This window comes from Parambassis ranga, chromosome 18 (genome assembly GCF_900634625.1).
Source record: "Parambassis ranga chromosome 18, fParRan2.1, whole genome shotgun sequence".
In the NCBI taxonomy this organism is placed as follows: Eukaryota; Metazoa; Chordata; class Actinopteri; family Ambassidae; genus Parambassis; species Parambassis ranga.
Genome location: NC_041038.1, coordinates 3,006,023 through 3,033,625, shown reverse-complemented (window position 1 = coordinate 3,033,625; position 27,603 = coordinate 3,006,023). Strand labels below are relative to the sequence as shown.

General features: G+C 40.0%; 6 protein-coding genes and 1 long non-coding RNA gene across 7 annotated transcripts; 6 read left to right on the top strand and 1 right to left on the bottom strand.

Annotated features, from left to right (window-relative positions):
• Positions 1-442: 442 nt before the first annotated feature.
• On the top strand, positions 443-1,668 carry LOC114450757 (immunoglobulin kappa light chain-like). Its single transcript, XM_028429119.1, has 5 exons — positions 443-504; positions 595-1,110; positions 1,208-1,333; positions 1,428-1,468; positions 1,558-1,668. Exons 1-5 carry the CDS (start codon positions 450-452, stop codon positions 1,666-1,668), a joined length of 849 nt encoding a protein of 282 aa, XP_028284920.1. The 5' UTR covers positions 443-449.
• A 1,532-nt stretch (positions 1,669-3,200) lies between these two features.
• Positions 3,201-4,575, top strand: LOC114451182 (uncharacterized). The gene is made up of 6 exons (XM_028429757.1): positions 3,201-3,263; positions 3,361-3,429; positions 3,697-4,050; positions 4,121-4,246; positions 4,333-4,358; positions 4,459-4,575. Exons 1-6 carry the CDS (start codon positions 3,206-3,208, stop codon positions 4,573-4,575), a joined length of 750 nt encoding a protein of 249 aa, XP_028285558.1. The 5' UTR covers positions 3,201-3,205.
• A 1,997-nt stretch (positions 4,576-6,572) lies between these two features.
• LOC114450884 (signal-regulatory protein beta-2-like) lies at positions 6,573-7,952 on the top strand. The gene is made up of 5 exons (XM_028429306.1): positions 6,573-6,659; positions 6,746-7,435; positions 7,509-7,616; positions 7,689-7,723; positions 7,803-7,952. Exons 1-5 carry the CDS (start codon positions 6,602-6,604, stop codon positions 7,902-7,904), a joined length of 993 nt encoding a protein of 330 aa, XP_028285107.1. The 5' UTR covers positions 6,573-6,601; the 3' UTR covers positions 7,905-7,952.
• Positions 7,953-9,073: 1,121 nt separating this feature from the next.
• Positions 9,074-11,129, top strand: LOC114450837 (uncharacterized). Its single transcript, XM_028429238.1, has 5 exons — positions 9,074-9,142; positions 9,247-9,954; positions 10,066-10,188; positions 10,269-10,312; positions 10,384-11,129. The coding sequence occupies exons 1-5, from the start codon at positions 9,085-9,087 to the stop codon at positions 10,495-10,497; spliced, it is 1,047 nt and encodes a 348-aa protein (XP_028285039.1). The 5' UTR covers positions 9,074-9,084; the 3' UTR covers positions 10,498-11,129.
• Positions 11,130-13,805: 2,676 nt separating this feature from the next.
• LOC114451181 (uncharacterized) lies at positions 13,806-15,537 on the top strand. The gene is made up of 5 exons (XM_028429756.1): positions 13,806-13,917; positions 13,985-14,674; positions 15,064-15,180; positions 15,274-15,317; positions 15,421-15,537. The coding sequence occupies exons 1-5, from the start codon at positions 13,863-13,865 to the stop codon at positions 15,535-15,537; spliced, it is 1,023 nt and encodes a 340-aa protein (XP_028285557.1). The 5' UTR covers positions 13,806-13,862.
• A 1,854-nt stretch (positions 15,538-17,391) lies between these two features.
• LOC114450696 (uncharacterized) lies at positions 17,392-18,914 on the bottom strand. The gene is made up of 3 exons (XM_028428986.1): positions 18,779-18,914; positions 18,319-18,684; positions 17,392-17,974 (listed from the first exon to the last, which is right to left on the bottom strand). The coding sequence occupies exons 1-3, from the start codon at positions 18,900-18,902 to the stop codon at positions 17,526-17,528; spliced, it is 939 nt and encodes a 312-aa protein (XP_028284787.1). The 5' UTR covers positions 18,903-18,914; the 3' UTR covers positions 17,392-17,525.
• A 1,254-nt stretch (positions 18,915-20,168) lies between these two features.
• On the top strand, positions 20,169-21,528 carry LOC114450698 (uncharacterized). The gene is made up of 6 exons (XR_003672129.1): positions 20,169-20,213; positions 20,365-20,707; positions 20,803-20,844; positions 20,956-21,065; positions 21,151-21,182; positions 21,448-21,528. It is a non-coding gene; the product is annotated as an uncharacterized LOC114450698 (long non-coding RNA).
• The last annotated feature ends 6,075 nt before the right edge of the window (positions 21,529-27,603 follow it).

Genomic DNA, 27,603 nt, shown 5'->3' with positions numbered 1-27,603 from the left:
TTACAGCAGGAAGTGTGTCTGCACTTTCATATAAATAACTCCTAAAGAAGTCCTGCAGTAAACCTTAAAAAGTGTACATTTAATATATGTAGCTAACACTTGTCAGTCTCAAAAGAGTTCATTTGAAATCTAAAAGTAATATGGAAAATAACTAAAAGCTGACTGGTTAAATATGGTTAAAAGTCTAATATGTAATATGCAAGGACACTAACAGTTAGTAAATTCTCATTTTTTAAAAGTCTGATGAGTCTCATCCTCTTTGCCGGATTCCTCTTCAAAGTAAATGTAAGGTTACAGTTATTTCTTGTCACATACCAAACATGGCTCTGTAACCTGCACTGCACGTGTAATCATGTGTCACCTCTGGTTGGCCAATCAAATGCTGTCCCATCCCTGAAGAAGTGGAGACAGTATTAATATTCTTTCAGTCACGCAGCAGTTTGAACACGATGGCATCTCCAGTGGTTGTTTTGTGTCTGTCATGTCTGCTCTTGGGAAAAACAGGTAAGCTGCTTTATTCTGATGTGGACTAATCTTCATGTATGCTCACTCATTATACACTCATTAATTTAACTGTCTTTCATTCCACTTCAGATCAGACAACTGATCTGAGAGCGTCCTCTACACATCAAGACATTAGATTTATGTCAGCTGATGTTGGCGACAAGTTGACGTTGCAGTGTTTCTTTAAGGGTGAGTCCTCTGTGAGGATTTCCTGGTACAAGCAAACTCTGGGACACAAACCACGGCTTATCTCAAGCTTTAGTAAATCTGGAGCAACTGGCATCTTTTACAATGAGTTCAACAATTCACGTTTCACTCTGGACGGAGGACACGACAAAGCTCACCTCACAATCTCTGACCTACACATTTCAGATTCAGCTTCTTACTACTGTATTTCCTATATGTACACACTGGAGTTTTTAGAGAGCGTCATTGTCAGTGTAAAGGGTTCAAGTTGGCACATCCAAGCTTTGGTCCATCAGTCAGCATCTGAGAGCGCTCAGAGAGGAGGCTCTGTGACTCTGAACTGTACAGCACACACTGGGACCTACTACTGTGGATCCGCCTCATGTGGACAATTACTACTTGGGAATGGGACCTTTGAGGGTGAGTAACTTCTATCATGGGTTATGTGATTTGCTGATATGTGATAAAAATGAAACTTTATGTTAAGGCTGAAAGCTGTGTTTCTGTTGACATGCAGGTGAGATGCAGTCTCTGGTTTGGGTGTATTTCTTGAGTGCAGCGGTGACTTTCACCTCCATCCTGACTGTGTTACTGTCATTCTTACTGTACAAGACAAACAGGAGAAACAGCTGCCAGTCTAAAGGTAACCAGTTGTAATATATATCAAGCAGCTTGGGCTACAATCCCTGGATCTCATAATCTCACCATAATCATATAAATATTTATTTTACAAGCAGAAGCCACAGTAGGATTTTCAGCTCCCTCCACATACACAGAGGTAAATGGCATTTTTATTAACCTCTAAATGATCACTGATTTAATTATGCGTTTGAAACCACATTCTGATCTACTCTCACACATTTCTAGGATGCAGACAGTCTCCATTATGCTGCTTTAAAGACAAATGTACTCGGCAGATCAAGAAGTAAGCGGAACAACAACCACAATGAATGTGTTTATGCCAGTGTAAATGCATAGACAAAGGACAACAGCCTTTCACACATGTAACACAGAAGTGTATAAAAGGTGTGTCTTGTTCACACATGCAGCTCTGAGTGAAGAGTTTAAGTGCAAGAAGGGCAGTAGCAGCAGAAGACTCATCTATAATATTAACTGTTTCTGTGCTTGCTTGCAACCAGGTAATGCTTACACTGGCAACTTTTATTAACGATTTTCTTGCTTGCAAACTAATTGAAGTATAAACAAAAGAGAGATCACTACTGAACAGGCCAAGAGAAAAAGTACAAAGTTTCGCCATAAATATCATGAATATTTGCACCTGCTTGCTGTGAATTCACCATGCCAGTTATTATCCAGAGAATATCTGGAATGGAGTGCATGTGTGAAAAAGACTAGAATTGCTTTAAAGATCTGATGTAGACTTTTAATTTAGAAAACTCTGCTCTCTGTTGGTTTAGTCTGTGCGGTGTAGTGCCCTGGTTTCCAAATCTTTTGTCTTTATTATCTCTGTATACATAACTAAATATAACTAAAAGAAAAAAATAAAAGAAAGACAGAATTGACGGAATGCTCATAAATATATAAAATTAATCAATCATTCCATCAATCAAATCCATTCATGCTCATTCTTGTTTGTGCTTCATGACTGTTGTGAATGTCAGGTCTGTTTTGTTTTGACTTGTGGTTCAGGTTAGGTGGAAGAAATGTTTCCATTTCAACTTCCTATATCCTTCCCTGCTTCATACAACTATGCACACTTGTTACAAATAGTGCTTGGTTTGCTGGACATCATTTAAGACTCAAATCTAATTTATAGATTAGATTAATTTATCGTATTTTCGGACTATACTACAAGAAATACTACTACTTATACTGTGGTGAGACCTATAGTCCGAAAAATACGGTAGTACCTGCTCATTAAACAGCTAGGCTCAGCATCTTAAACCTATACATCAAATAAAGCCGAGGATGAAACACACAGCAGATGTGTGGGACTCAACTCTCAAGCAAAGGAAATAAGCATCAAAGTGTAGTGGTGGATGAGGTGAGTTGTTACATCCATTCAAACACTATAGACAATGACTGGTCCTTTGTCATGCATATAGAATTGTCAAAAATAAACACACTTAAACAATTGGAAAAGCAGATTTGTACTGAATACATTGTTTCCTTAAAACTCAATGAAAGCCGGGTTTCTGTAACAGAAAGTGTGAAATCAAGTATCTTGCCTAGACTTGCTCCAAAGTGTGTGAGTTTTGCCCAAAAATAGGCAACAATAAAATAAAACTACTTAACAAATAAGTCTTAGAAATAGTTCTGTGGCCAGCATGAAGTCTATTTTTATTTATATATTTTATAAATCTCACTATATTCAGAGTATACCTCTCAGTATGTGATTCTCTTCAGTGAACCAGATCTCAGTGTACAGTAGGTGTCAGCGAACTTGTAGTCATGTGGACTATATATAACTTCCAACTGGCCAATCACAAAGAGCCTTGTCTCTGAGGAGTGGAGGTAAGTCAAAGTTCTTCTCATTTGGCACAGCAGTCTGAACATGATGACACCTCCCACGTTTGCCTTGTATCTCGCATGTCTGTTTTTGGAGAATACAGGTGAGGTTTGGTGATTTTAACATCACTTCTCCTTAAACATATTTCAAAAATATTTGAACGTACTCAGTCCAATGATTTCTCTCTCATTTCCTTTCAGCTCAGCTGACTAACCTGGAGCTCTCCTCAACTCTTTCTAAGGAGAGGCGATTCATATCAGCTAATGTTGGTGAGAGCTTGACTTTACCCTGTTTCTATAAACAAGAGGGAGCAACAAGGTTTTACTGGTACAAGCAAAATCTGGGACAGATACCAAGTCTTATCGCCACGCTGTATACTTTTAATAAAAATGCCACTTTTAATGGTGACTTCAACAACAATCCACGCTTCGTACTGAATACTCAGACTGGCAACCTACAAATAAAAGATTCACGCATGTCAGACTCAGCTACTTACTACTGTGCAAGAAGGGTTTCATTTTTTATTGAATTTGCAGACGGCACTACAGTGAACATAAAGGGTTCAGGTTTAAATATCCGAGTCCATCAGCCAGCATCTGAGAGCATCCAGCTAGGAGGCTCTGTGACTCTGAACTGTACAGTACACAGTGGGACCTGTGATGGAGAACACAGTGTTTACTGGTTCAGACACTCTGAAGAGTCTCATCCAGGACTCATTTACACCAATGGAGGCAGGAATGATCAGTGTGAGAGGAACACACAGGCAAACATCTGTGTCTACAATCTGCCTATGAAGAGCCTGAATCTGTCTCATACTGGGATCTTCTACTGTGCTGTTGCCTCTTGTGGACACATACTGTTTGGAAATGGGACCAAGTTGGAAGTTAAGGGTGAGTAACATTCTCACGGATGCAAACAGAAAACACACTAAGGTCTCTGATGCTAATATCTTTGTCCCAGAAGGTGAAAGGAAATCTCCTGTCTTACTGTATGTATTGAGTGGAGCTCTGACCTTCACCACTGCCCTGCTTGTGCTGCTAGCTTTCTTAGTGTACAAGATAAGGAGAAGAAACTGCTTGCAATCAGGTAATGCATATACTGACAACTTTTATTAATGATTTTCTTGCTTCTCCAACTAATTGTATGCATCTGTGTTTCACTGTCACCTCAAGCTCGATTTTCAGCTCAATCCATAGAGGTAAAAACAATCAGCTTTCCAAACGATTTAATTTAAACACATTATTACCACATAGGATTTGCTTAAAAATTTTGACCTACATTCTTTTTTTTGTCTTCAGGGAAATCAAGATGGAGACAGCCTCCATTATGCTGCTTTAAGAGATAACATGCCCAGCAGAACAAGAAGACAGAGAAACAACACAAGTGAATGTGTGTACACCAGTGTGAAACAGTAGAGCTGGATATGTTGCATGTCTCTAATTTTAGAATAATTGTAAACATTTCTTTGAAGCTGGAAATGGTCACTATAGTTTAAAGGTTTAGTTTAAATAGTGGACTCTGACAGCATCTTTGATGCTCTGACAGTTACTGTGTTTTCCATGCATACATGTAATAGCAATCTATATTTCAACACCAATCAGTTTCAAATAAAGAGTGAAATTTAAAAATGAAGTTTCACAAGTTGTAAGTTTATGTTATTAGATTTTACTACAAATGTTCAAATATCTTCACAGGGATACGTTTTTACAGTTACATTTGTTTGTATAATTAAGGGTGTGCCTGCTTTGGGTGCTGTAAGAGGTCACTAGCTGTCTGTCAATTGTCATGACCTTCCCTGGTCACCCCGGATTGTCAGACTCCGTCTTCTGTAATCAGAACATTGAGTGAAAGACAATACACTTGGTTTGTAGTTTCGCCTTTGCAAAGGGAGAACACTCAGTGAACACAGGCCTTTCAGTCTGCTTCACTCCCCTCCATAAGTGTTCTGCCCCTCCCTGGACACAGGCTCGTTTTATTCAAAAGTGGAGGTACATTTGCATAATAGATAAACAGTTTTTCAAGACCTTCGTTGGTATTACCATATTGGGAAATGTTGCCCTTTTATTCCCACCTACCAATTATTATAATTGGTCTAACATATTTCTGTGAAACACTCTGTATCACTCCTATGTTGGATGATTTATCTTACGTCTGATGCCTCCCAGTGCTTCGGCCTTCACCGCATCAAAAGTGTTCCAGGAATGACGGATAACATCCTCCCGAACTCCCTGTAAGGGTGTATGTGTGTGTGTGTAGGGAGTGAAGACCTCCCTTTTTCTCTGAGTGTAAGCATACATAACGAGTAAATATGTGCTCTGTATCATGTCAGTGCGTAGGTAACCTTATATAATTCCACACTCTGTGTTACCTACTGCCTCGGATCCACTCTCTCTGCACCTCTTTATCTGTTGTTGCCGAAGTAGTGATGAGCTTCAAAATAACGTTTCAGGTAACCTAACAAAAGGACTTTATCTTTATATGCAGTCTACACACTTGAAATGTGCATCCCTCCAATTCAATCCAGAATGCAGTGCACTGCTGGATTTGTATTATGCCACTAAAAACCACCATGTTGAAGAAATAATATGTGTGTGTGTGTGTGTGTGCAGACAAAGGCCACCAAAGCATTGCAAAACTATGCAGAGCTTTTACAGAAATACATTCTGAAAGTGAAACTGCAGCAGAAAACCTACTTAGACCTACAGAAAGGGCATTCGAGTGGCACAATTGGGTGTAGTAAAACAAGAAATCCTCATAGGTCAGATCAGGTCCATCAACCAGCATCTGACAGCATCTAGCCAGGAGTTTCTGTGACTAAACTATTTGGTACATTCTGGGATGTAATGGAGTTCAAGTGGAGGAGTTCAAGTATATCAGTGTCTTGCTCACAAGTAAGGAAGGATGGAACAGGAGATTGACAGGAAGATCAGTGCAGCTTCTGCAGCCATGCAGTCAATGTACCAGTCTGTTGTGGTGAAGAAGTAATTTCTAAAGCACTAACATTCATAAAAAATAGTTTAGCATTTAAAGTTTTGTATATGGAATTTTGATTTTGTGATATTTGTATCAGAATATCAGGTATTGGTTTGCTTTTCCTATGTGATTTATACAGAATATAAACACTGTATTCGGTGGCCGTCTGTTTCCAATACTAACCAATATAGGTGTATATGGAACATCAGAGAGATCAGCAGGCTAGCTGTGGTTTTTCACTTCATTGTTTTGTTTCTGTAGTTATTTGATTTTTACCACCAAAAAGCTAGAAGCAGTGTCCTCGATATTTTTCGATGCATGCAAAGTCTCTCAACAACCAGACTTGCTACAGGATGCAGTGAACATGTGATCATGCTTCCTTGCTGAGACATACTGTGTCGCTTCCTGCTGGCCAACCAGTGTTTCTGTGAAAAGTAAGGAGAGGAAGCAAGGGTCCCTTTATTCAACATGATGACATCTTTACAGGTTGTCTTCTTTCTGACCTGTCTGTTGTTGGTGGAAGTAGGTGAGTTGTGACTGTAACTTTTAAAGTGTATGGCCATGCTTTTGTTTTCATATTGTGTGTTTGTTTTGTTTCTTCTCTCCCTTCAGCTCAGAAGACATGTCAGTCCTCATCTGTTCATCAGGAGGGTGGTTTTAAATCAGCTAATGTTGGTGAAAGTGTAACTTTGCGATGTTTCTATGACAGCAAGGTGAAAATGTTTTATTGGTATAAGCAAACTTTGGGAGAAAAACCAAAGCTTATTTCTATCTTCTACGTCTTCAGTAAAAATGCTACTTTTCTTGATGAATACCAGAACAATCCGCGCTTCTCAGTGGACACTGGAAATGGAAACAATCACTTGACTATTACAAATTTACAAATTTCAGACTCAGCTACTTACTACTGTGCAAGTAGCTTTTCAGTAACATTTGAATTTGCAGAGGGCGTTACAGTCAGTGTAAAGGGTTCAGGTTTGAACCTGAAACCTTCAGTCAGTCAGTCAGTGTCTGAGAGCATCCAGCCAGGAGGCTCTGTGACTCTGAACTGTACAGTACACACTGGGACCTGTGATGGAGAACACAGTGTTTACTGGTTCAGACCCTCTGAGGAGTCTCCAGGACTCATTTACACTCATGGAGGGAAGAATGATCAGTGTGAGAAAAATACACAGACTCACTCCTGTATGTACAGTCTGCCCATGAGAAACCTGAACACATCTTACGCTGGGTCCTATTACTGTGCTGTGGCCTCCTGTGGACACATAGTGTTTGGGAAGGGAACCAAACTGGACATTAAGGGTGAGTAGAAACACAGTTGTCTAATTAAGTGCACACTCAGAGTTAAATAATAAAGAGTTAAATCTGTCTGCAGATCAGAACGCTCTTGTGTTGGTGTATGTCTGGAGCGGGGCTTTCATGATTGTGCAAATGGTTTTCCTGGTGTGTGTAATGAACAAGTCCGATAGCTGCCTCTGTAAAGGTAATCAGTGTCAACAAAGAGAATATGCATTGACTGAGCCTGTTAATCAATACATGCTCTTCTGTTTTCCAGGGTGTCATATAAGATCCTCTGCAAACACTTTAAAGGTATTTTTTGTTTCATGTTAAAATAAAAACTAAAAACTGTCACTGAATACATCTTTGTCTGACTTCTTTTCATCATCAGGATTACCAATTTAAAAATTCAAGAAAAAACATGATCAACAGGTCACGAAGACAGATGGACAACACCTGGACTGAATGTGTGTACCGCAGTGTAAAGCAGTAAAGCCATATACGTTTCATTTTTGTCACACACATCATCTTAAAAAGTGTAATATGCCTCCTTTTATCAATGTAACTTGTAATCAATGTTACTTGTACTTACAAGTAAAAACATTAAACAAGTTTACAATGACTAACAACTCAGTGTCCATTTTGTTAATGTACCTCACAATTTTGATTTTGTTTTCCCTGAGAATAAACTGAGCCTCACAGTCAGGTCACACACCCTTGTCACTGGCAAAGGGGGATATCTCTGCAGCAATAAACCACACATAGGGTGGACAAATAAATCACTTCTGGTCTTAGTCTCTCTTGAGTGAACACCTGAGGTGGTAAGAAAGAAAAGACCAAGACCAAGCTAAAGTACCAGCTAAAGTACCTTTTCTTCTGGTAAACACCAGAAGAAAAGGATATCAAAGTTTCCAGACACACAAAAACAACCTACAATGACTGTCAGGCACCTATAGTCAAAGTTAAAGTCAGCTTTACTGTCAATACTGCCATATGTGCTGGACATACAGAGAACACAACATATAACGTAAGAACTTAAGTATAAAGAATTAATATAAGGTATAGTTGCACCCTTAAATTATATCTTTAGCTGTGTCTCATTTTAGGGTGAACATCCTTTGAAGGGTGTGATATGTAAAGACACAGCCCTAGAACAAGGAGGCAGAAAGAACTGAGAATTCTCAAATGAAATGGCCGTTTCCACCCTTATAAGCTATATGCTCATGCATAGCATGAGAACTGGCACATATCTTATACTGATGCTGTCATTTAGAGCTGTATGGAGAAGCCTTGCTACATCAAGTGATTAGGTTACGTTGTTTAGTTGTTGATATTTCTCTCCTGGGGTACTGTAGAAACATGGAAGTTCTAATGAAACCTCTAATCCTAAAGAAAGATCTTTAAAGAAATCAAACACAGTACTATTCACAAATTTAAAACACGACTCATCAGTGATGTTGCTGTTTATATTTTGGTGATTTCAGATCTCAGTTGAAGAGCCATTTTGTTCTTCACCATTCACCAACCCATCCTACACGTAACACTATAGGTGGCTGTGAACATGTGATCATGTTTCTGTAACAGGACATTGGCCAATCAAACACAGTCTTGTCTTTTAAGAGACAGTGAAGATGTAGAGCAGGACTCTTTACAGTCAGGTCACCGATTTAAACATGTTGACTTCTCCAAAGTTTGTTTTCTATGTGATGTGTCTGTTCTTGGGAAAACTAGGTGAGCTGTGTTTTTCAACATAATAGTTTTCAGTTTCTTAAACTTATTTTGTGTAGTGTCAGATTAAACTGACTGTCTTTGCTTTCTCTTTTCTCTCCCTTCAGCTCAGAAGACATGTCAGTCCTCATCTGTTCATCTCACTCGGAAGACTGGTTTTATATCAGCTAATGTTGGTGAAAATGTAACTTTGCGATGTTTCTATGACACTCAGCTGGTAGCAAGATATTTCTGGTATAAGCAAACTTTGGGACAGAAACCGAAGCTCATTTCTAAGTTCTACGTTTATGATAAAAATGCTACTTTTCTTGATGAATACAAGAACAATCCACGCTTCTCACTGGACACTGGAAATGGGAAAAATCACTTGATGATTTCGGATTTGCAGTTTTCCGATTCAGCTACTTATTACTGTGCAAGTAGCTTTTCAGTAAGCTTTGAATTCAGAGAGGGTGTTACAGTCAGCATAAAGGGTTCAGGTTTGAACCTGAAACCTTCAGTCAGTCTGTCAGTGTCTGAGAGCTTCCAGCCAGGAGGCTCTGTGACTCTGAACTGTACAGTACACTCTGAGACCTGTGATGGAGAACACAGTGTTTACTGGTTCAGACACTCTGAGGAGTCTCGTCCAGGACTCATTTACACCCATGGAGGCAAGAATGGTCAGTGTGAGAGGAAAGTGGACACACAAACTCACACCTGTGTGTACAGCCTGCCACTGAGGAATCTGAATCCTTTACATAATGGGACCTACTACTGTGCTGTTGCCTCATGTGGACACATAGTGTTTGGAAGCGGGAACAAACTGGACATTCAGGGTGAGTAGAATTGTCAGACGTCAGAAGTAATTTCATCTGATAAAGAGCTGTGATTACTATCTGGTCAAAGAAAGGCTAAATGCAGAGTAACGTGTCGGTCTCTCACTGCAGACAAGGAAGTGTCTCTCGTCTTGGTGTGTTTCTTAAGCAGTGCTTTGGCATTCACCACCATCCTGACACTTTTACTGGGCTCCTTTCTGTACACTATAAGTAAGAGAAACAGCCAGTGTGCAGGTAAATGCTGCTGTTATTGTGTATGGTACACAATGACTAAGCATAGCATTATAGAAACACTGCTTTCCATTCTGTTTCAGAATCTCGCACAAGACTTTCAGCTTCCTCCACAACCAACGCACAGGTATTATTCAAACATATTTTTGAATCATAACAAATATTTACACACAGTGACTTTCTTCATTTTATTACCAGGGCTGTGAGGAAAATGTCCACTATGCTGCTTTAAGCGTGACAAAGGCCAACAGATCAAGAAGGCACAGAGAGGACACAGAGGACAAATGTGTGTACTCCAGCGTGAAGAATTAGAATATAACAGGAGTATTGTCTGCCTGTGTCATTTCACCTCATATGTGACATTGTGTACATATGATGTCTGGTCTCTGTGCATTCGTACATTTCTTTTAGCTGCTTACTAACTGAGATTCCATAACTAGGGCTTGTGATAGCAAATTGATCTGTAATGTTCTGTCCAAAATTGAAGTTCGGGCAGGCTGTTTGTTTGTCTACAGAGAAAAAGATGTAATATGTTCATTGATTTAGCTTTATTGAAATATCAGCAGAATAGTCAGAATATAGCTGTCAATAGCTTAACTGTAAAACGTGATCATGTCCCACAAACCCCTGGCTCTTTTTCCATGTGATGGTGGTGTAATTATAAAGTTATGATGTTTTGGAAGGGTTTCTCCTGTGTTTGATCAGTTTATCAATAAAGATTTTCCATTGTTTGTGTGTTGTCTGTAAAAGCAACACTACTGTTAACATTTTTGTGGTTTCATGCATTGTGATCGTTTGTATATGTAAGTGCAGCCACAAACCACAATGAACCACTGCAACATTACTTCAGGAAGAGGTTGCATTAGTATTGTCTAAACGGGTCTAACCATTTGCAGTCTTTTGCTTTAGAATGTGTGGCTTTTCACAGATGTGGAGTCATATCATCTGGTCATATTCATTCACAGTCAAAATAGGCTGATCAAAAAACAGATTTTTATGAAGAACAATAGCATTTGTGACCTATTTCGCATAAAACTAATTTGACTGGCATGAGTTAAGCTGTGTGATTGATATGATGGAAATAAAATCATACAATGTGGTACCAAGTATTTATATTATATGCTATTATATATGATCTGGCAGGGGCAGCTTTCACATCAACAGTAACACATAAACATAATCCCAGAGGGAACACACAACAGTGACTAGGGAGGAGTTGGGATCGAACCTCCCGGTTACTAGACAACCCCGCTATACCACTGCGCCACTGTTGTCCCCCAAAAAATATACAATATATAATATATAATAATAATGCATTGGTCTTATATTGCGCTTTTCTGCTCTGTTGGGCAGGCACTCAAAGCGCTTACATTGAGATGCATTATTCTTTCACACCACATTCACACATTGGCAGTGGTAAGCTACCAGTGGTAGCCACAGCTCCCCAGGGGGAGACTGACGGAGACGTGGCTGCCAAGGTGTGCCTACGGCCTCTCCGACCACCGCCGATCGGGTAAAGTGCCTTGCCCAAGGACACACAACAATGACTAGGGAGGAGCTGGGGTCGAACCGCCAACCTTCTGGTTATTGGACAACCCTGCTCACCACTGAGCCACTGCTGCCCCTATATTTTACAATATATAAAATATATAAAATAATATAGACACTGCTAAAATAACTAGTAGTTATAACTACTAGAGTTTTTTTTTAGCAATATGCTTTGTAAAGGAGTAAGCTAAAAACAACAACTCCTCATTCTGAAACTGCACTCTAGGCTCCAGTTGAGGGAACCTTCACTGTCTTCACCACAGACTCTACTATTAGTAGTATTCCTGATGAGGCACTCTGTGAGTATTTTGTACAGGAGTTTGATTCATGACATCAGTGTTTCCTGCAGTACTTTATAGTTGACAACAAATGCCCCCAGCCTTGACTACGTTCCCCGAAAAACAAAATTCTTCCACATCCACAGATGCATAAAAAGTAAAATAAGGCTGCATCACAATGAGGCTAAATAGCGGCAACTGCTGGAAAATATGTCACTCTGCCATCTATCACCTGTTGCAACAGCAACATTATTTATTTAAATTGGGAAGACACTATTTATCCGGCAACTGGATCACATACAACAAACTGTTGTCGTCATGGAAAGGACATGTGGACCTAAGATAATGATTCATTTGGCTACTGGCTGATGGATTTCAACACCGTTCCGTCATTTAGACATCAGCAACAGTCACCTGAGCATTTCTGCAACATCTTGGGAAGATACTGGGACATACGTCTGTGGAGTCGTGCACCTAAATGACATGAATTTTGGATCAGAAACCTTTCTGATGCTGAAAGGTATTCATGTTTTATCATAGATAGAGTATAATCAGTCAGATCTGATCAGAGTGCTAACAGCTGCTGTTCCTTTTTCTTTTCTAAGGTTCAAAGGTGAGTGAGTCTGTCATCCAGCAGCCAGACTTTTAGTCAGTCCGGTCAACAGACCTGATCTGTTCTGTGGCACTCTTTTCAGTGTGCCACAGAACACACTAGAAAAGAATTGGGCTTCTAAAAATTACATTAAAAAAGTCACTGACTTCTGACCTCTGGGTTTTATCAATTTTCAATGGGGCTATTTCTTTAGCCAAAGGGTTCCAATCTTGATCTGTGATTAACAAAAGTTACAGTCAGATGCACAATTCAAATAAAACCAAGAAGTGTCAAGTAAAATTTGCAAAAAAAAAAGCAAAAGCGATGTAATGTACAGTACACACTGCAGACATAACAGGGCATAAAAAAAGCCCCCACAGATCTATTTATGTCTTTTTTTAACCAGAAGCTTAAGCGGAGGCTGCAGCCTTTTAAGCAGCCAGCTCTCATTTGACTTTTGTTTTGAGTCCTGTGGTAAATATGGTGAGAAGAACTACTTTCCGCTAGTGGAAACTTGCATCCTGTAGCTTGAATACATGAAGACTGGCCTGCGGCTTTTAGGCCACAATGAATAGCAGCTCTGACAAAGATGTAAAAAGAAGCCATTTTACGAAGCAGCTGTTAGACAAGCGCCATTTTAAGTAAACATGAATGTGAAATGTCTGATCGACGCAGCAGAATGATTTTAAACCCTAGTACTATAACTCATAAAGGATGCAAAGACAATGTTATGGATTTAGAAAGAAGCATCTGTCAATCAATAAGCTGAGGTTTTCTAAAAACTACTTACTGTTAAAAAAAAAGACAGCCTGTGCAAGTTTAGTAACAAATTCTGCCGACCTGTGTGCTGCCAAACCAAAAAATGGTGTACTGGATTACTAGCCATCAAGATGTAACCAGAAGGCTTCAGCTACATTCGTGCTCCAGCTCTTTGCACTTCTGTGGGTCAAGTAGAGTTAGGTGAGGTCAGGAATTGCCAAGAGGCCAGTGGTAGTCACCACAATACCAAACTTCAAAATCACTCTGATACATAATCTGTGGTTAAATAAAAAGCAAAAGTGTATAGTGATATAAACTTGTACTAAAAGCCTCATGTTGTTAATGATAAAGTACCAATTGTCAAGGAGGTGGTACTGAACAAGTGTTCACTGCCTCTAAAATAGGACATTCAGACTGATTGGCCAATCAAACACAGTCCTCTCTGTGCAGAGTGTAGAACATACAGACATTCAGTCAGTCATCACAGCATCAGAAGCACGATGACACCTCCGATCTTTGCCTTGTTTCTCACATGTCTCTTTGAGGCAAATATGGGTAAGTGTTTTTGTTTACTTCACATGTACATTCTGACAGCATTACATTACTTTGTTTTTTTTCTTAGTCTCCACAGCCCAGAGGACAAATATGAAACAACTGTCACACTTTCAATCACATGATATTGGAGAATCTACAACTTTGCCATGCTACTGTGACAATGATGTAGCAGTGATGTTTTTCTGGTACAAACAAATGGTGGGAAAAAGACCAGTGTTGCTGTCTACGTTCTACAGGCATAATAACAACGGCAGCTTTCAGGACGACTTCAAAAATCCACGTTTTTCACTGGAGAGTGGAAAGCAAGAAAACCACTTGAGGATAGCAGATCTGAGAGTGTCAGACTCTGCCACCTACTACTGCATTAGCAGCAATTTATATGACTTCAAATTTTGTGAAGGCATTACAGTCAATGTTAAGGGCTCAGGGAGCATTAAACTGGTTCATCAGCCAGCATCTGAAAGCCTCCAGGCAGGAGACTCTGTGACGCTGAACTGTACAGTACACTCTGGGAGCTGTGATGGAGAACACAGTGTTTACTGGTTCAGACACTCAGAAACATCTCATCAAGGACTCATTTACACCCATGGAGGCAGGAATGACCAGTGTGAGAGGAAACCAAAAACACAAACAAACACCTGTTTGTACAATCTGCCACCGAAGAATCTGAACCTGTCAAATTATGATGCCTACTGTGCTGTTGCCTCATGTGGACACATACTGTTTGGAGGAGAGAAAGAGCTCAAAGAAGTGAAGGGTAAGTAATATTGAAGAAGTGCTCATCTCCTATGATGAAGTCTAAAAGTTACACACTGTAAAGACTCAATATTGTGCATAGTTGTACTTTCCATGAAGATCTGAGTGCTGTTTCATCCTATTTTTTTTAATACTGGTCTTTTGTGATGGGAACAAATGTTGAGAAATATACTGTGTTTCCAGTGACTGCAGTTACAGAAGAATATTTTCTGCTTTTCTACAACTGACTAAAACCTCACATTTACTCCACCAAAGTTACAGTCATGCTTCATATCTATTGACCAACAATTAAAACAACCAGTATCCATTTAAACATACTAGTTGGCAATGAAGTTGCAAAACTATGAATGAAAAAAATAAAACGCAGTAACATCTTCATGTTTCCTGCAGATGGGGTGAAATCTCTTGTCTTGGTGTACTTCTTGAGTGGAGCTTTGGCATTCACCACCATCCTGACCGTTGTACTGGCTTTCTTAGTGTTCAAGATGAACAAGCGATCTGGCCAAGGTACAGGTAACTGCTACTCTTTGAAGCTGATGTCGAGTACAAAGAGCCTGTTACATATGAATAACGAAATTTAATTCTGTGTCTCACACTCAGACTCCACTGGAATATTTCCAAGTGAATCCACTCCTAATACAGTAGTAAGTCTAACATTTAGTCTGGCAGGTGTCATAGCAGGAAATATTCGGTCATGTCACTTGTGCTGTATGTTAAAGAATAAATGACGGACTTTTCTTTCACCAGGTGTGTCAGGATGGAGAGAACCTTCATTATGCTACTGTACTAGACTTCAAGGCCAACAGATCAAGAAGAAAGACAACAACACAGACTGAATGTGTGTATAGCAGTGTGAGACAGTAGGCCTGGATGCATGCATTTTTCAGCAAAACCTATAAATCTGAAAGCCTTCTTGCAATAAAGGTTTTACAATGAAACCTTTTCCTGTCAGTGTTTTTTTGATGCCACAAAAACGGTAAGTAAGTAAAGCGGATGCACATACTTCACAGGCTCCCTGGTTAATGCCATGATGTAAGCCAAGAGCAAGTGTAAGGCATGTAATACATTTTAAACTAAGCACAAAAATTGACAAGCATGTCTTTAAAATGCCGGAGAAAACCCACGCAGGCAGAGAGAACATGCAACCTTCATACAGAAACGCCCTACTCAGAATCGAACCAGGAACCATTAGGTTTATTGAAAGTTGCTAATCTATATGTTGAGATTTAGGTTGGTACAGTTGGAATCCATCTTGATGATACTGTAAGCTATCTATATGAGCTGATTAAATAGGACTAGAATATATAAACAAAGGATATCAGGATATCATACAGTTTTTTCTGTTGTAATCAAACCTGTTGATTTCTTCATCAGCCAATCAGGCAAGGCCAAATTCAATAAACCAATCAGACACCTAAGTTAAATCTATATAAGACTGCTCTCACTCACACTTTAGGAAGTCAGATGTGCTGTGAAGAAACAGATGACGTGCCTTCTATACCCTGCTCTGGTCTGTGTGTAAGTAACAAAAGTCTATTTATGAGATATTTTATGTGGTTTGACATGCATCAACTAGGTCCTGTTTGTTTTCTTTCAGAAGTACAGTTAGTTTACATCTCTCAGCCGGCTTCTTTCCAAGCAGTGAAAGTAGGAGACACTGTTACTGTAACATGTCATGTTCATAATGATGCAAGAGAAAGACTGTGGTACAGACCAAACTGATGTGTTATATAATGTGACAACATTCAAAAAGCAGTTTCATCATTTTTCTGTAAAATCAGAAAAAAAAAATGATCTGACCATATCCTCGATAACATGGAAGACGCTGGCACATACTACTGTGGAGTTATATCTATAGATGAAGTTCAGTTTGGACAAGGAACCCTTCTGGTGATAAAAGGTATCACTGACACATTCTACACATATCAATGCTATTTTGTTAAAAATGAGACCACACAGCAAATGATCACAGTTCAATGGTTCTTTTCTTTTCTAAGGTGCAAAGCTGATCAGTGACTCTAGCAGCCAGACTCTCAGTCAGTCTGGTCACCAGACTCTGTGACTCTCAGCTGTTCTGCTCACACTGGTCAATGTGCAGCATAACACCCTAGTGTCATGTGGCTGAAAAGCTCTCATCACTCGGCTCCTGAAATGATCTACTCTTCTGAAAATAAGTGCCAGACTTTGCAAGAACTACAGAAAGAATCTAACAAGTATGTTAAACTGTATGATCTTACATATCAAGCAGAGTGATTGGTTGTTACACCCAGTGACAGGTCTTACTTATTTTTTTTAGCATAATCCAGATCCAGTGATGCATCTTCAGAAGGCAATCGGGTAATTTCTTTGATTTCTCTAATTTACAATAATAGAAATCTAAGAGACCATGTGTCTCTAATACAAACACCTAGTAGAAGACATGATCTTATAAATATCTATAAACAAGTAAAAAATATGTATTTTTATGTCTTACAGGCTGGAGATGCAATTACCTATGCAGCAGTGTGTCATCCCAGAACCTCCTACAGATCAGCTACACAGAAACACAGTGGAGAAATGGTAGTTTATTCAGATGTCAGATTTTACCAACAGACTTACAAGAAACAAAACTTCTTCCAGTTATGCTTCTAGCTTTTCTAACCTTTTTTTATATTAACTTGACCTGTTAATACATGGACTTAAGAATGTAGAATGTAAAATATTTTATTTTGGAGTGTACATGCTCATTTCACACACTGTGTAATTATATTATTATTATTGTACATGAAAAGTAAGCACTCATCATTCATCAATCATTTTCATGTTACTTGTGTGGCAGAACTCTATACAACACAATTTCTGCAGCATGAACATCAGCAGGTCTTACTCGCAAACACAAAGAGACAAATTGTCACAAAAACCAGCAGCATCCCAGCTCTAATAATGGAGAGCCAGACTAAGATTCTTATCTTAGCCCCTTTGTTGTCGGCATCATTGCTGACGACCACTTTGCTACCGCTTCCGAACACTATCTCCCCACAGGAAGCTACGGCACAGTAGTAAGTTCCAGCATCATAAGAGCTCAGGTTTTTCTTCTGCAAATGGTAGACACAGCTCTGTGAGGAAGATTCGGATGCAGAGACTGGGTTACACTGCTCAGTGTGTGTGTGAAGGATTCCTTGGTCAGATCCATGTCTGAACCAGTAGACACGATGTTCTCCAGCACAGCTGCCAGTGTGTACAGTGCAGTTGACAGTAGCAGAGCCACCAGGCTGGATGGTTTTAGAAACTGGCTCCTGGACAATTTCCTTGCGGTCACTTCCTGAAGAGAATTGACACTTAGTGAAATGACTTTGATTATGTAAAGAATTTCCACTCACAGTATTTTGTTAGTGATAATACCATGAATGCAAGCCAAGCTGGGTCAGGGATTGTCTGTTTCCTGACCCTGACCTTTCACACTGTCAATAAAACAGTGATTAATACTTGTGCCTGTTTAAAATTGTTACATAAAAATTCAATATGTATCTTCCTGTATAAATAGACAAAAACCTAAAAAGCCTTATTACATTCATCCAAAACTTTGATAAACTTACAATATCTTCTGCTATCCAACCAAGGGAAGATACAACCACAATCACAATAGGGAAAAACGGAAGCACAAACCTTCAACACTCAGAAAGACTCCTTCTCCAAATTCCACCATGTTGGAGTGTGAGCTTCCACAATAATATGTAGCTGAATCTGAGACCTGGACGTCAGAGATATGTAAATGATTCAACCCTTCCATCCTCATTACAGAAAAACGGGGGTTCTTCTTCAGCCAGTGGTAGACTTCAGATGGTTTTTCATGTTTGTAAAGAGAAGACAAAACTTCAGGCCTCCCCCCAATTGCTTGTCGGTACCAGGAGAAGTGCATCGCAACTTGGCTTTTGTAGAAGCAATGTAAAGTCACATTTTGTCCAACAGCAGCAGATTTCACTCCAGTGTCCTGTTCAACTGTTCCTGACTGAATCACAACTGACAGATGCACTGAGTCAAAAAAAACAAACAAACATAATGTTAATGAGAACTAATCTCATATTCACATTTTAAATTTCCTGATATTTAATATTCAAAGACTTACACACTCCACAGAGAATTGTACACAGGAGCATCGTCTCAGAGGTCTTGAGCAAATAAGCAGACCTAAGCTTCAAAAACGGGGTTAGATTTGATTGGTTGCATAGACACTCTGTGACAGTAAACATCCGTCATGGCTGTCAAGTAGGAAATGAAACAAAAGGGCAGCAACAGAGTAAATTTAAAAGAAGGACATTATAGCTTCCACATGCTTTAAAATGTCAGGCAGATGATGACACTCCAAAATAAAGGAGCTAGATGTGAGATATGCAAGCTTGTGTTTCTGCATGTTGTATCAAATGCCTGCATTATGAATCGTTCACCTACCAGCGTGAAATAAAACCACCAACACTAGACAACGCAAGCATAAAGGAGGTGAAAAAAATCTCAAAGCACTGCAGTTTACTGAGAAGTGTCTTGGCCAGTTATAAGTAGTCAGTATGTTTATTGAGCTGGTACATTTTTAGTTTTTGCTCTTCTTCATAAGAGGACTTATTTTGGTAAACAGAGATCTGGAGCGTCTCCTGCAGGGGACAACTTGAAATATGTGGTGAGTCATATATGGGTGTAGATGACATTTTGGTCATAGGATGTGGTAACTTCACAGTACAGGGAGTCAGTGCTGCTGAATGGCTGGTTACACAGGCTATGGGCACTTACAGGGCTGCCTATGATACACTATGGCTGGCCACACAAATGATTAGATAGAACAAGTTCTATGTCTGTGTAACAACCCAGTTTTGTTGGATACACTAATCAATAATAGCCTGATCCTTATTCCTAGAACTGTTTATATGTTTAAAATAGTAGGTGTACTTTACTGAACAAACTTACAGTCATTTACTGGTTGCTGGTTAATGTTCACTCTTATCGTGCCCCCTTCTCACTAGCATTTTTCCCTCTTCATTACACTTTCAATTTTCACTTTGCAAATCTCAAACTAGACAAGATCAAGCTCACTAATTGGTTCAGACTAATTAGTAGTGCAAAAACCGACCACAGTTATGGCGGTCAGTTTCTTGCTGTAGACATACAGACACCAACCCAGTCTGACATCAGGATGTGTAACAGCTTCATTGGTCCACAAAAGTCCAAACTAGAAGCCTGGGGGAGACAGTGGTCTTTGGATTCCAGTGTGTCAACAAAGTTTTCTTTTATAGTTATAGTTTACTCGTTGTTGAATTAGGCAAGAACAACTTTCACAATGGCTGTATAAATATGCGTAACTAAAATTGCTTGAAGCATGTTTTGTCTCACACTGCATGTTGTAGAGATATTAGCTTGTGGAAAGTTTAAGCCTTCTAGCATGAACTGTTCAGTACCACGCCCCTTTCTAATGAAACCCCCTACATAATATAAGAAGAGCCCGTGCTGTCACAGGGTTATATGCAGGATGAGGAGCTTCACGGCAATAACCATTTTACTCTTCTGCAGCCACGGTGAGTGTATCAGAATCAGAAATACTTTATTAATCCCAGAGGGAAATTGCTTCAATAATAAGGATTTATTCTCAGCTATAAACACTATTTATCCATTTTGATGATATTATCAGCTCAGGAGTAAATATAACATCTCTGCTGTTTGTTTCAGGCTGGATCTCTGTCTCAGGATGTGAGACTCAGTCTGTGGAGGTCCTGCATGGTGAAAATGTCAGACTATGCTGCCGCAACATCTCCACAAGTCCCTCTCTGCGAGTGGTTCAGAATAGTCAACAGAACCAAGGGCAGCTGTATCTCTTCTATGTACGGCTATCAACACACTGCTTCATTCTGTGATGGAGTTCACCATGGAAAATTTGAAATGAGTTCCAACGTCTCCACTGTTTTTCTAAACATCAACCGGGTAGATTTATCAGACTCTGGGCTGTACTTCTGTGGATTTTACATGAAAGCACATACAGTTATTGCAAAAGTCATTGAGTTAAACATTCAAGGTAAAATTTTGCGGTGGAGCCAATAACACTTCCAGTTAATACAGAATGTATGAATGAATGAATACATGAAATAACGTTATGCACATTGATTACAGGCACCAGTGGCTCCAACTGTGCAACTAACATAAATACTCAAGGTAAGAAAGTATTATTTTTGTCTTTTTTTAAAAAAAGTAATAGATAAAGAGGTTGATTGCAGATTTTAGGACTGAAAGTTTATGTATATGTTGTATATGTATCTTTTCTAGAACAAGCTGAAGGACCCCAACTTTAAACAGCATTGTTCTGGGTGGTTTGAGTGTGTTACTCACTACTACAGTCATTGCTCTGGCTGCAAAACTCCAGAAACTTAAGAAAGGTACAGCAGGCTTTTGATTTGTTGTTTGCCTCTGATGGGCAAAGAGTAAAGTAACAATTCACTATGTGTTTCTTTTTGCCTTTAGCCATAAATGAACAGCAGCCAGAACAAAGCAAGGTGAGCATTTCTTATACTGTATTGTGTTGCTGTGCCGCTATGCTAATATCAGCTTTTATTCTCTCATGGTTTTGTCACTAAATGTCATCTTTGTTCCTCCTGGTTCGTATTGTTAAACAGATCTAGAGAACCAAACCTATAATTAAATCCAGTTTTCATGATCCTTTTTGTGTGTAGGCACACATTTATATTTATTTTTGGTAAACTGAGCTACAAGCTGTGCGATACAGTTTGTGAGTAATCATCCTGATTTGCTATTTTACAGAATTTGAGGTCAGATGATCTGAACTATGCAGCTCTGAGTTTCCGGGCAAAATCAAAAAGGAGCCACAGGCCCAAAAGAGAGCTGCAGTCAAATGTTGTGTATGCTGCCACCAGATAGAGTCAGGAAGCACCTGGAACTGCAGCTTTATCATATCAACCTGCTGATCTATTTGGTGTGGGAGTGAAAATAAAATGTGCCTAACAGCTCTGCATTCAGACTCTGTGCAGTCCTTCTAATCATCTTTGTTTTTTGAGTGTGGTCACAGTGTCTATTTCTCTGGTCTGCTAGCTGTCTAAAAGTAAATAGGACAAGCTTGAAGTGTGATAGAGGAGGAGTCTGAACAGGCATGGAGGATTGTCGAACGTTCTCATGGGTGGAGTTAAAAGTGTGGTCTGAGCACAACTGAAGTAAAAGACTTGAGGTCACACCTCTGATGGAAAGTATAAAGCACCACAACTGTCCGTTTAGACAAGCTAATGAATTTAGACATTCATAAATGAAGCAATACTTGAGTAAATGTGCAAATCAAGGCATACTACCCATACTTCCACGGTTGCTCCTGGCGGCACAGAGAAGAGGATGCACGCTGCAGTTGGAGACCCGTATGAGAACTACACACGGTTCTTGTATGAAAAGTTTGTTTTTGTTCTTGCCACCTCTGGAACATGAATAGATTTCTCTGTTCTCTGGAGTATGTAACAAGCTCTACAAAGAACTTTTTTCTTTTATTGTTTTACAGCAAGGGGACAGCACAGAAAAGTAATAACCGAATTAACTGCAGAGTAAGATTGCGTCGGTTAGAGGGTCTAAATGTCGGTTTCGATATATTTTCGGTTAATTGCCCAGCCCTAATAGTGCATATAATGACAAGGAACAATAATTTTGTCTACTGCAGAGAAACCAGATGGAAACACAAACCTGATGACTGTAACTTTAGGCAGTCTTAACTGTTTTCTTCATGATGGCTGTTATTGGTTTGGCTGTTAAAAACAAGCAGCTTCATGAAGGTACAGTTCACGTGTAATTTGTTAAATATACAGTTTCAGTTGAGTTTACTGTTATTTAACTAATCTTTTATTTTGTTACTTAGTTGCAAATGAGGGACTGAATTCTTTAAGATGCACGATGAGTGTCTTGCATAGTGTGGAGAAAGAGGGGCTGGGTGGAGTCAGTTTGCAAATCAGAAGATTACAGGCAGACGGGGTTGGTTTTAATGACGCTGATATCCGCAGCTCTCAGCTGCTGTACACGATGCTATGATCAGTTTGTCAAAAGTTCAAATACAGACTCTAGGCTTTCTGGTTTCAGTGTATAATTCAAAACACTTCATTTGCAGGAAGATAACTTTTTTGACCACAAATCTGCAGCACTGAGGCCAAAAACAATAAAAGGCAGCTGTGCACTGAAGAGAGAAGTGCAAACTCATGTCATCTATGCCCCAGAAGATAGATTTGCTTTGTAGTAGCTCTGCAGATAGTTTACAAATATTTGCCTCAATAAATTTCTGAATTCATAGAGAAAGTGCGTCTTTCTGCCTTTGTCTGACGTAGATCCACATCATAAAACAACTGTGATGAGGAGGAGCCACAAAGTATGCTGAGTGTAACTGCCACTATAGCTGCTATGTAGTTATAGTGGGGAGCCAAATGATCTGCTGGGGGAAGGGAGGTGTGAGAAAAATCACCTCACAGGAAGAGAGAGCAGTGGGGTACAGTGTCTCTACAGTCACTGCGGCTTGATAAAGTGTAAAAAAATGCAATGATAACTGACCCACTTATATCTGAATAGATACCAAGATAAATGAACAACGTGGAATATTCCAGTCTTACAAGAGGTGATAAACATTGTATGAGTCTGAAATAACCACAGGAAGACTTTAGCACTGACCACAAACATCACATGAGTTGTTTTCAGTACAAAGTGTAAGACTAAATTAAAATTGCTGCTTACACTCATGTATCCATGATCAGATTGTTTCTTGTTTCAGTAGATATATTGACATTTTGCTTGCTTAGTTTTCTCTAGACTGCCAGTGAATATGCGTATAAAAAAAACAAAGGGCTACTCCTCTTGCGCCTGCATGCACATGCAGATGCAACAAGTCTTTAGCCACTTCCCCTTGTTATTTTCCACTGCGCTGACAACAAAAACGAAAGCCACAGAGAGACTAGCCTTTAGCTCTGCAATAAAAACTGCATGCAACAAAAGCAGTGGCCCTTTGACACCATCTCACACCAGCCCCCTTTTTCAAACACTCTTTCACTTTTATGCAGGTTTCAATAGCTGCACAGCCTGAGAATCATGGCATCCTCATAGGACAGAACATATCTATGCTGTCCTCACACATTTGCCCCCATCACTTTACTGCTACTGAAAATGGAGAAGAAAACAGTTTGAAGCAGTTTGTTTCAGGCTGGATCGCTCTCTCAGTATTTCAATCAGGAGAGACTAGATGTTTAGATGAGGAAATATTTATTGAAGTACAATGAATGAATGAATTGTGCTTTGGCGTTCTAGACCCCGATGAGACATCCGAAAGTGGGACAGAACAGGAGATGAGGAAAACAGGAATCCCCCCGGGTGTAGACCTGGTGGAGGTGAAGGAGCTGAAGAGCAGGAGATAAGAGGCCTTGGCCTGATGAGGAACTGGTGGTGCTTGGGGTGGAGGAGGGTTGCCGAAATCGAATCTGTAAGAAAGCTGGAGAGGAGACGGAGAAATTTTAAATGATTTGCTGAGCAGTGATTGGGCAGGAGAGGGACGGCTCGGCCGCTGATTGGTGGGGGAGTTGCTCTATATTAACCAGCTGATTAAGTGGGAGGCAGAGAGAAAGAAAAGGGGCGAGGGAGAAGGAGAGATAAGTGTGAGGATGACAAGGGAGAGGTGGTTGGAAGAAGTGATGAAAGTGTGAAGATAGTCTTCCTGATTGAACTTGCGCTAAGAGCTTCATGTGAGTCTTGGATTGTGGATGTTCAGCCCGGTGAAGCCCTGCTCCAACTTTACCAGTTCTGCTTCCCTAATTGTCTGGTTTAGACTACTTAACAGAACCCTGCCATGCTGTATTTCCTCCATTTACAATTCTATTGAGCCTGCATCATTCTGCAGTGGAGTTGAAAAAGACAAATTTGAATTGACGTCCAACCTTTCCACAGTCTTTTTCAAAATCAAGCAAGTGGACCTATCTGATTCTGGGTTGTACTTTTGTGGATTTTACATTCACAGAAGTCCAGTGCTTGTCAGTGCAAGGTATTTAAAGGTTCAAGGTAAGAATGTTGTTTATATACACAAAAGACATGATCTAGTTTGTGTGGAAAAATAGAAATAATATTATCTGTTAAGGTAGTGGTGAACTTATGATACTCAAGTTAAAGTGTAGTCTCTTATGATTCTTGTAGAAGAGCCTGATGAAACAACAAACCTATCCAGTCTGATCCTGACAGGCGTGGCTGTTGTTCTCAATAAGCTCATCATTGGCCTTGTTGTAATTATGAGGCTCAAGACTGGTATGTTTTTCAACTTTTCTGTTTCATGGCCATTTCACAATTATCAGATTGAATTTTGTTGTTCATAAACTGGACTATGATTATGCAGTAGCTAAATCAAAGATTTGGTGTACATTGGTGTACAAGTTCAATCAATCACTTCATGGTTTATGACCTCTGACCTATGAGACCTGTTTTACTTTGAAAGTCCCGTCTCCCTTGTGCTTTTACTTCTCCTGTATTCCCACCTTTGTCATTGTTTGCCCTGCCCTAATGTGTTTCACCTGTGTCTTGTTATCTTGTCTTTTTAAGTCTTGTGTCCCCTTTGTCTGTGATTGTCTTGTTTGTCACCAGTCCTCCCTGGTTTTTTTAAGTCCTTCATTTGGTTGATTTCCAAGTTAGGACTTCATTGATTGTAGTTTGTATTTTTAGGTAGGGATGTCCCGATCAGGTTTTTTTGCCCTCGAGTCTGAGTCTGAGTGATTTGATTTTGAGTATCTGCCGATACCGAGTCCCGATCCGATACTTTCAGGATTCTCTATAAAGGGACTCATTGCAGCAAAACGTGTGTGTGTGATGCTGCCGTCACACTGGGAGATTTCACACACGCAGCAGCTCATCGAGGTCTCGAACCCAGGACCCCTCGCACCAAAAGCAACTGTCATACCCCTACACTACAAAACACAGAGCCACTCTGCATCGAAGGCATTAACTTTGACAGCCCTAATAAATATATATCTGAGTCCTGATCGGGAGGTAATGTCCGATTCCGATTGAGTCTGAAATCACGTAATCAGGCCCGATTTCCGATCACATGATCGGATCGGGACATCCCTATTTTTAGGTTTAGGGTTTTTTGTGTTTAATCAGCAATAAACTCACTCACCGTCGCCTTCCCTATCGGCCCACGTCCTCCCTCCCCCGTTACCGGCACATGCAGTGGTCGGCAAAAACAAAGGTCCTCTGGCCAGTAGGTGGCGCAGTGACTGTAGCATATCAGCATATAGTCTGTAGGAGATACAGCCACAAAAACATCCATTTCCTGTTGGCGAAGGGTCAACTTCGTGGTGTTGCCACAGCCAGACCGTATGACGAAGTGCGGGGACTGCAACATGGCGTAGTTTTTTTCAAAATGGTGGACTCCCTGTGCGTTGTGGAATATTTGTCCAAGGAACTTTTTTTCTCATTGCGTGGTGATACATCTGTGTACCAAGTGTCAAGTCTGTAGCAGTTGCGGTGGATCTTTCACACTTTAGGGGGCACTGTAGAGCCATGCGACCACGCACGTCAATGGCGACAGTGTCAACTAAAAATTTTAGTTAGGGACAATTTTGGGTAAAGCTTGGTGAGTTTTTGAGCACGTTCAGGGGGTCAAAATCGCGACCAAAGATGCGGAACAATCGTCATAATAATAATAAAACCTTGCATTTCAATAGGGCTCTCCCACATTTCGTGCTCGGGCGCTAATAAAGTAACCCCCACCCCCACACCTTTATTATGCACGTTTGCTATCAGTCAGAACAAGACTAACACTGTTTGGATCACGAGTCCTCCAGGTAACAGAATGTGTATCAAAAAGAATATCAAATATTTCATTACACAGATGGCAGCATTGTGATGAAATACATAGAGTTTGTCTCGATTTTGGGCGGGGCACAACCTGATCTGACAGAAATACGTGACATACACACGGATTGTTAACACTGAATTACGTGGCACCGACACGAAAAGTAGTGAAATTACGTGCAGGCACCACAAAAAAGTTTTGAAGAAGACTATCGGTATAAACCATATATGGTTTCCACGGCAACAACATCATGTGTCGTCTCATCAAGCTGTCATTCATTTGGCGGCTACTTGCCAACTATTTGCTAGGCTATATGCTACATGCTAACGTTAACTGTCACATAAAGACAGTCACCGTCAGTTAAATGATGGCTGTTTGCATGGTGGTATCTCCACCACCACATTTTCACTATGTTCACAGTTGTTACAATGACTTTAATGTGTATGGCTGATCACTTACACCCCACCATGTTTGTTATCATCTTTTCACAGTGGAAAGACGAGGCCTCCATCTCTGCAGCCAGCCTGATTTCAGTCCATCTACTCTGCAACTTAAGATCTACAGCCACGTCAAAATACTTCAGATGATCTAATAAAATACAACAGTTACACACAGAAATCCAACCAGTGTCATGTGATTAGAGTTTTTTCATCTAAGCATGTTACGTCATGTCTGGTATGTCATGTCAATTAGAGCCATACTTTTAGTTTACATTGTTTACCTTGTTTACTTGACCTTATCTTATTTACCTTATTTTTATCTTAATTTGATCTTATTTCATGTTAATTATTACATGTTTTATGTATGCACCAATTACTATGTATGCACCAATTGGCTCAAATGTGGCTCAGGTGTGAACGCAAATGTGGCTGGTCAGCATGGACACCTGACTTTCCGGAGGCTATCCCCAAAAACTGGGAGCTGCATATCTGGTTCTGACAGCTAGAGTTCTTCAGGAGCTTTCAAGAACACTTGGGACCATGTCAGAGGGTGCCAAAGTTTGCTTTGACCTGTTGACCTCTGAAATCTAAATGGCCATAACTCTGCAATACAATTGGTCAGCAACATGGCTCTAAGTCAGGGGTGTCCAAACTACGGCCCGCGGTCCA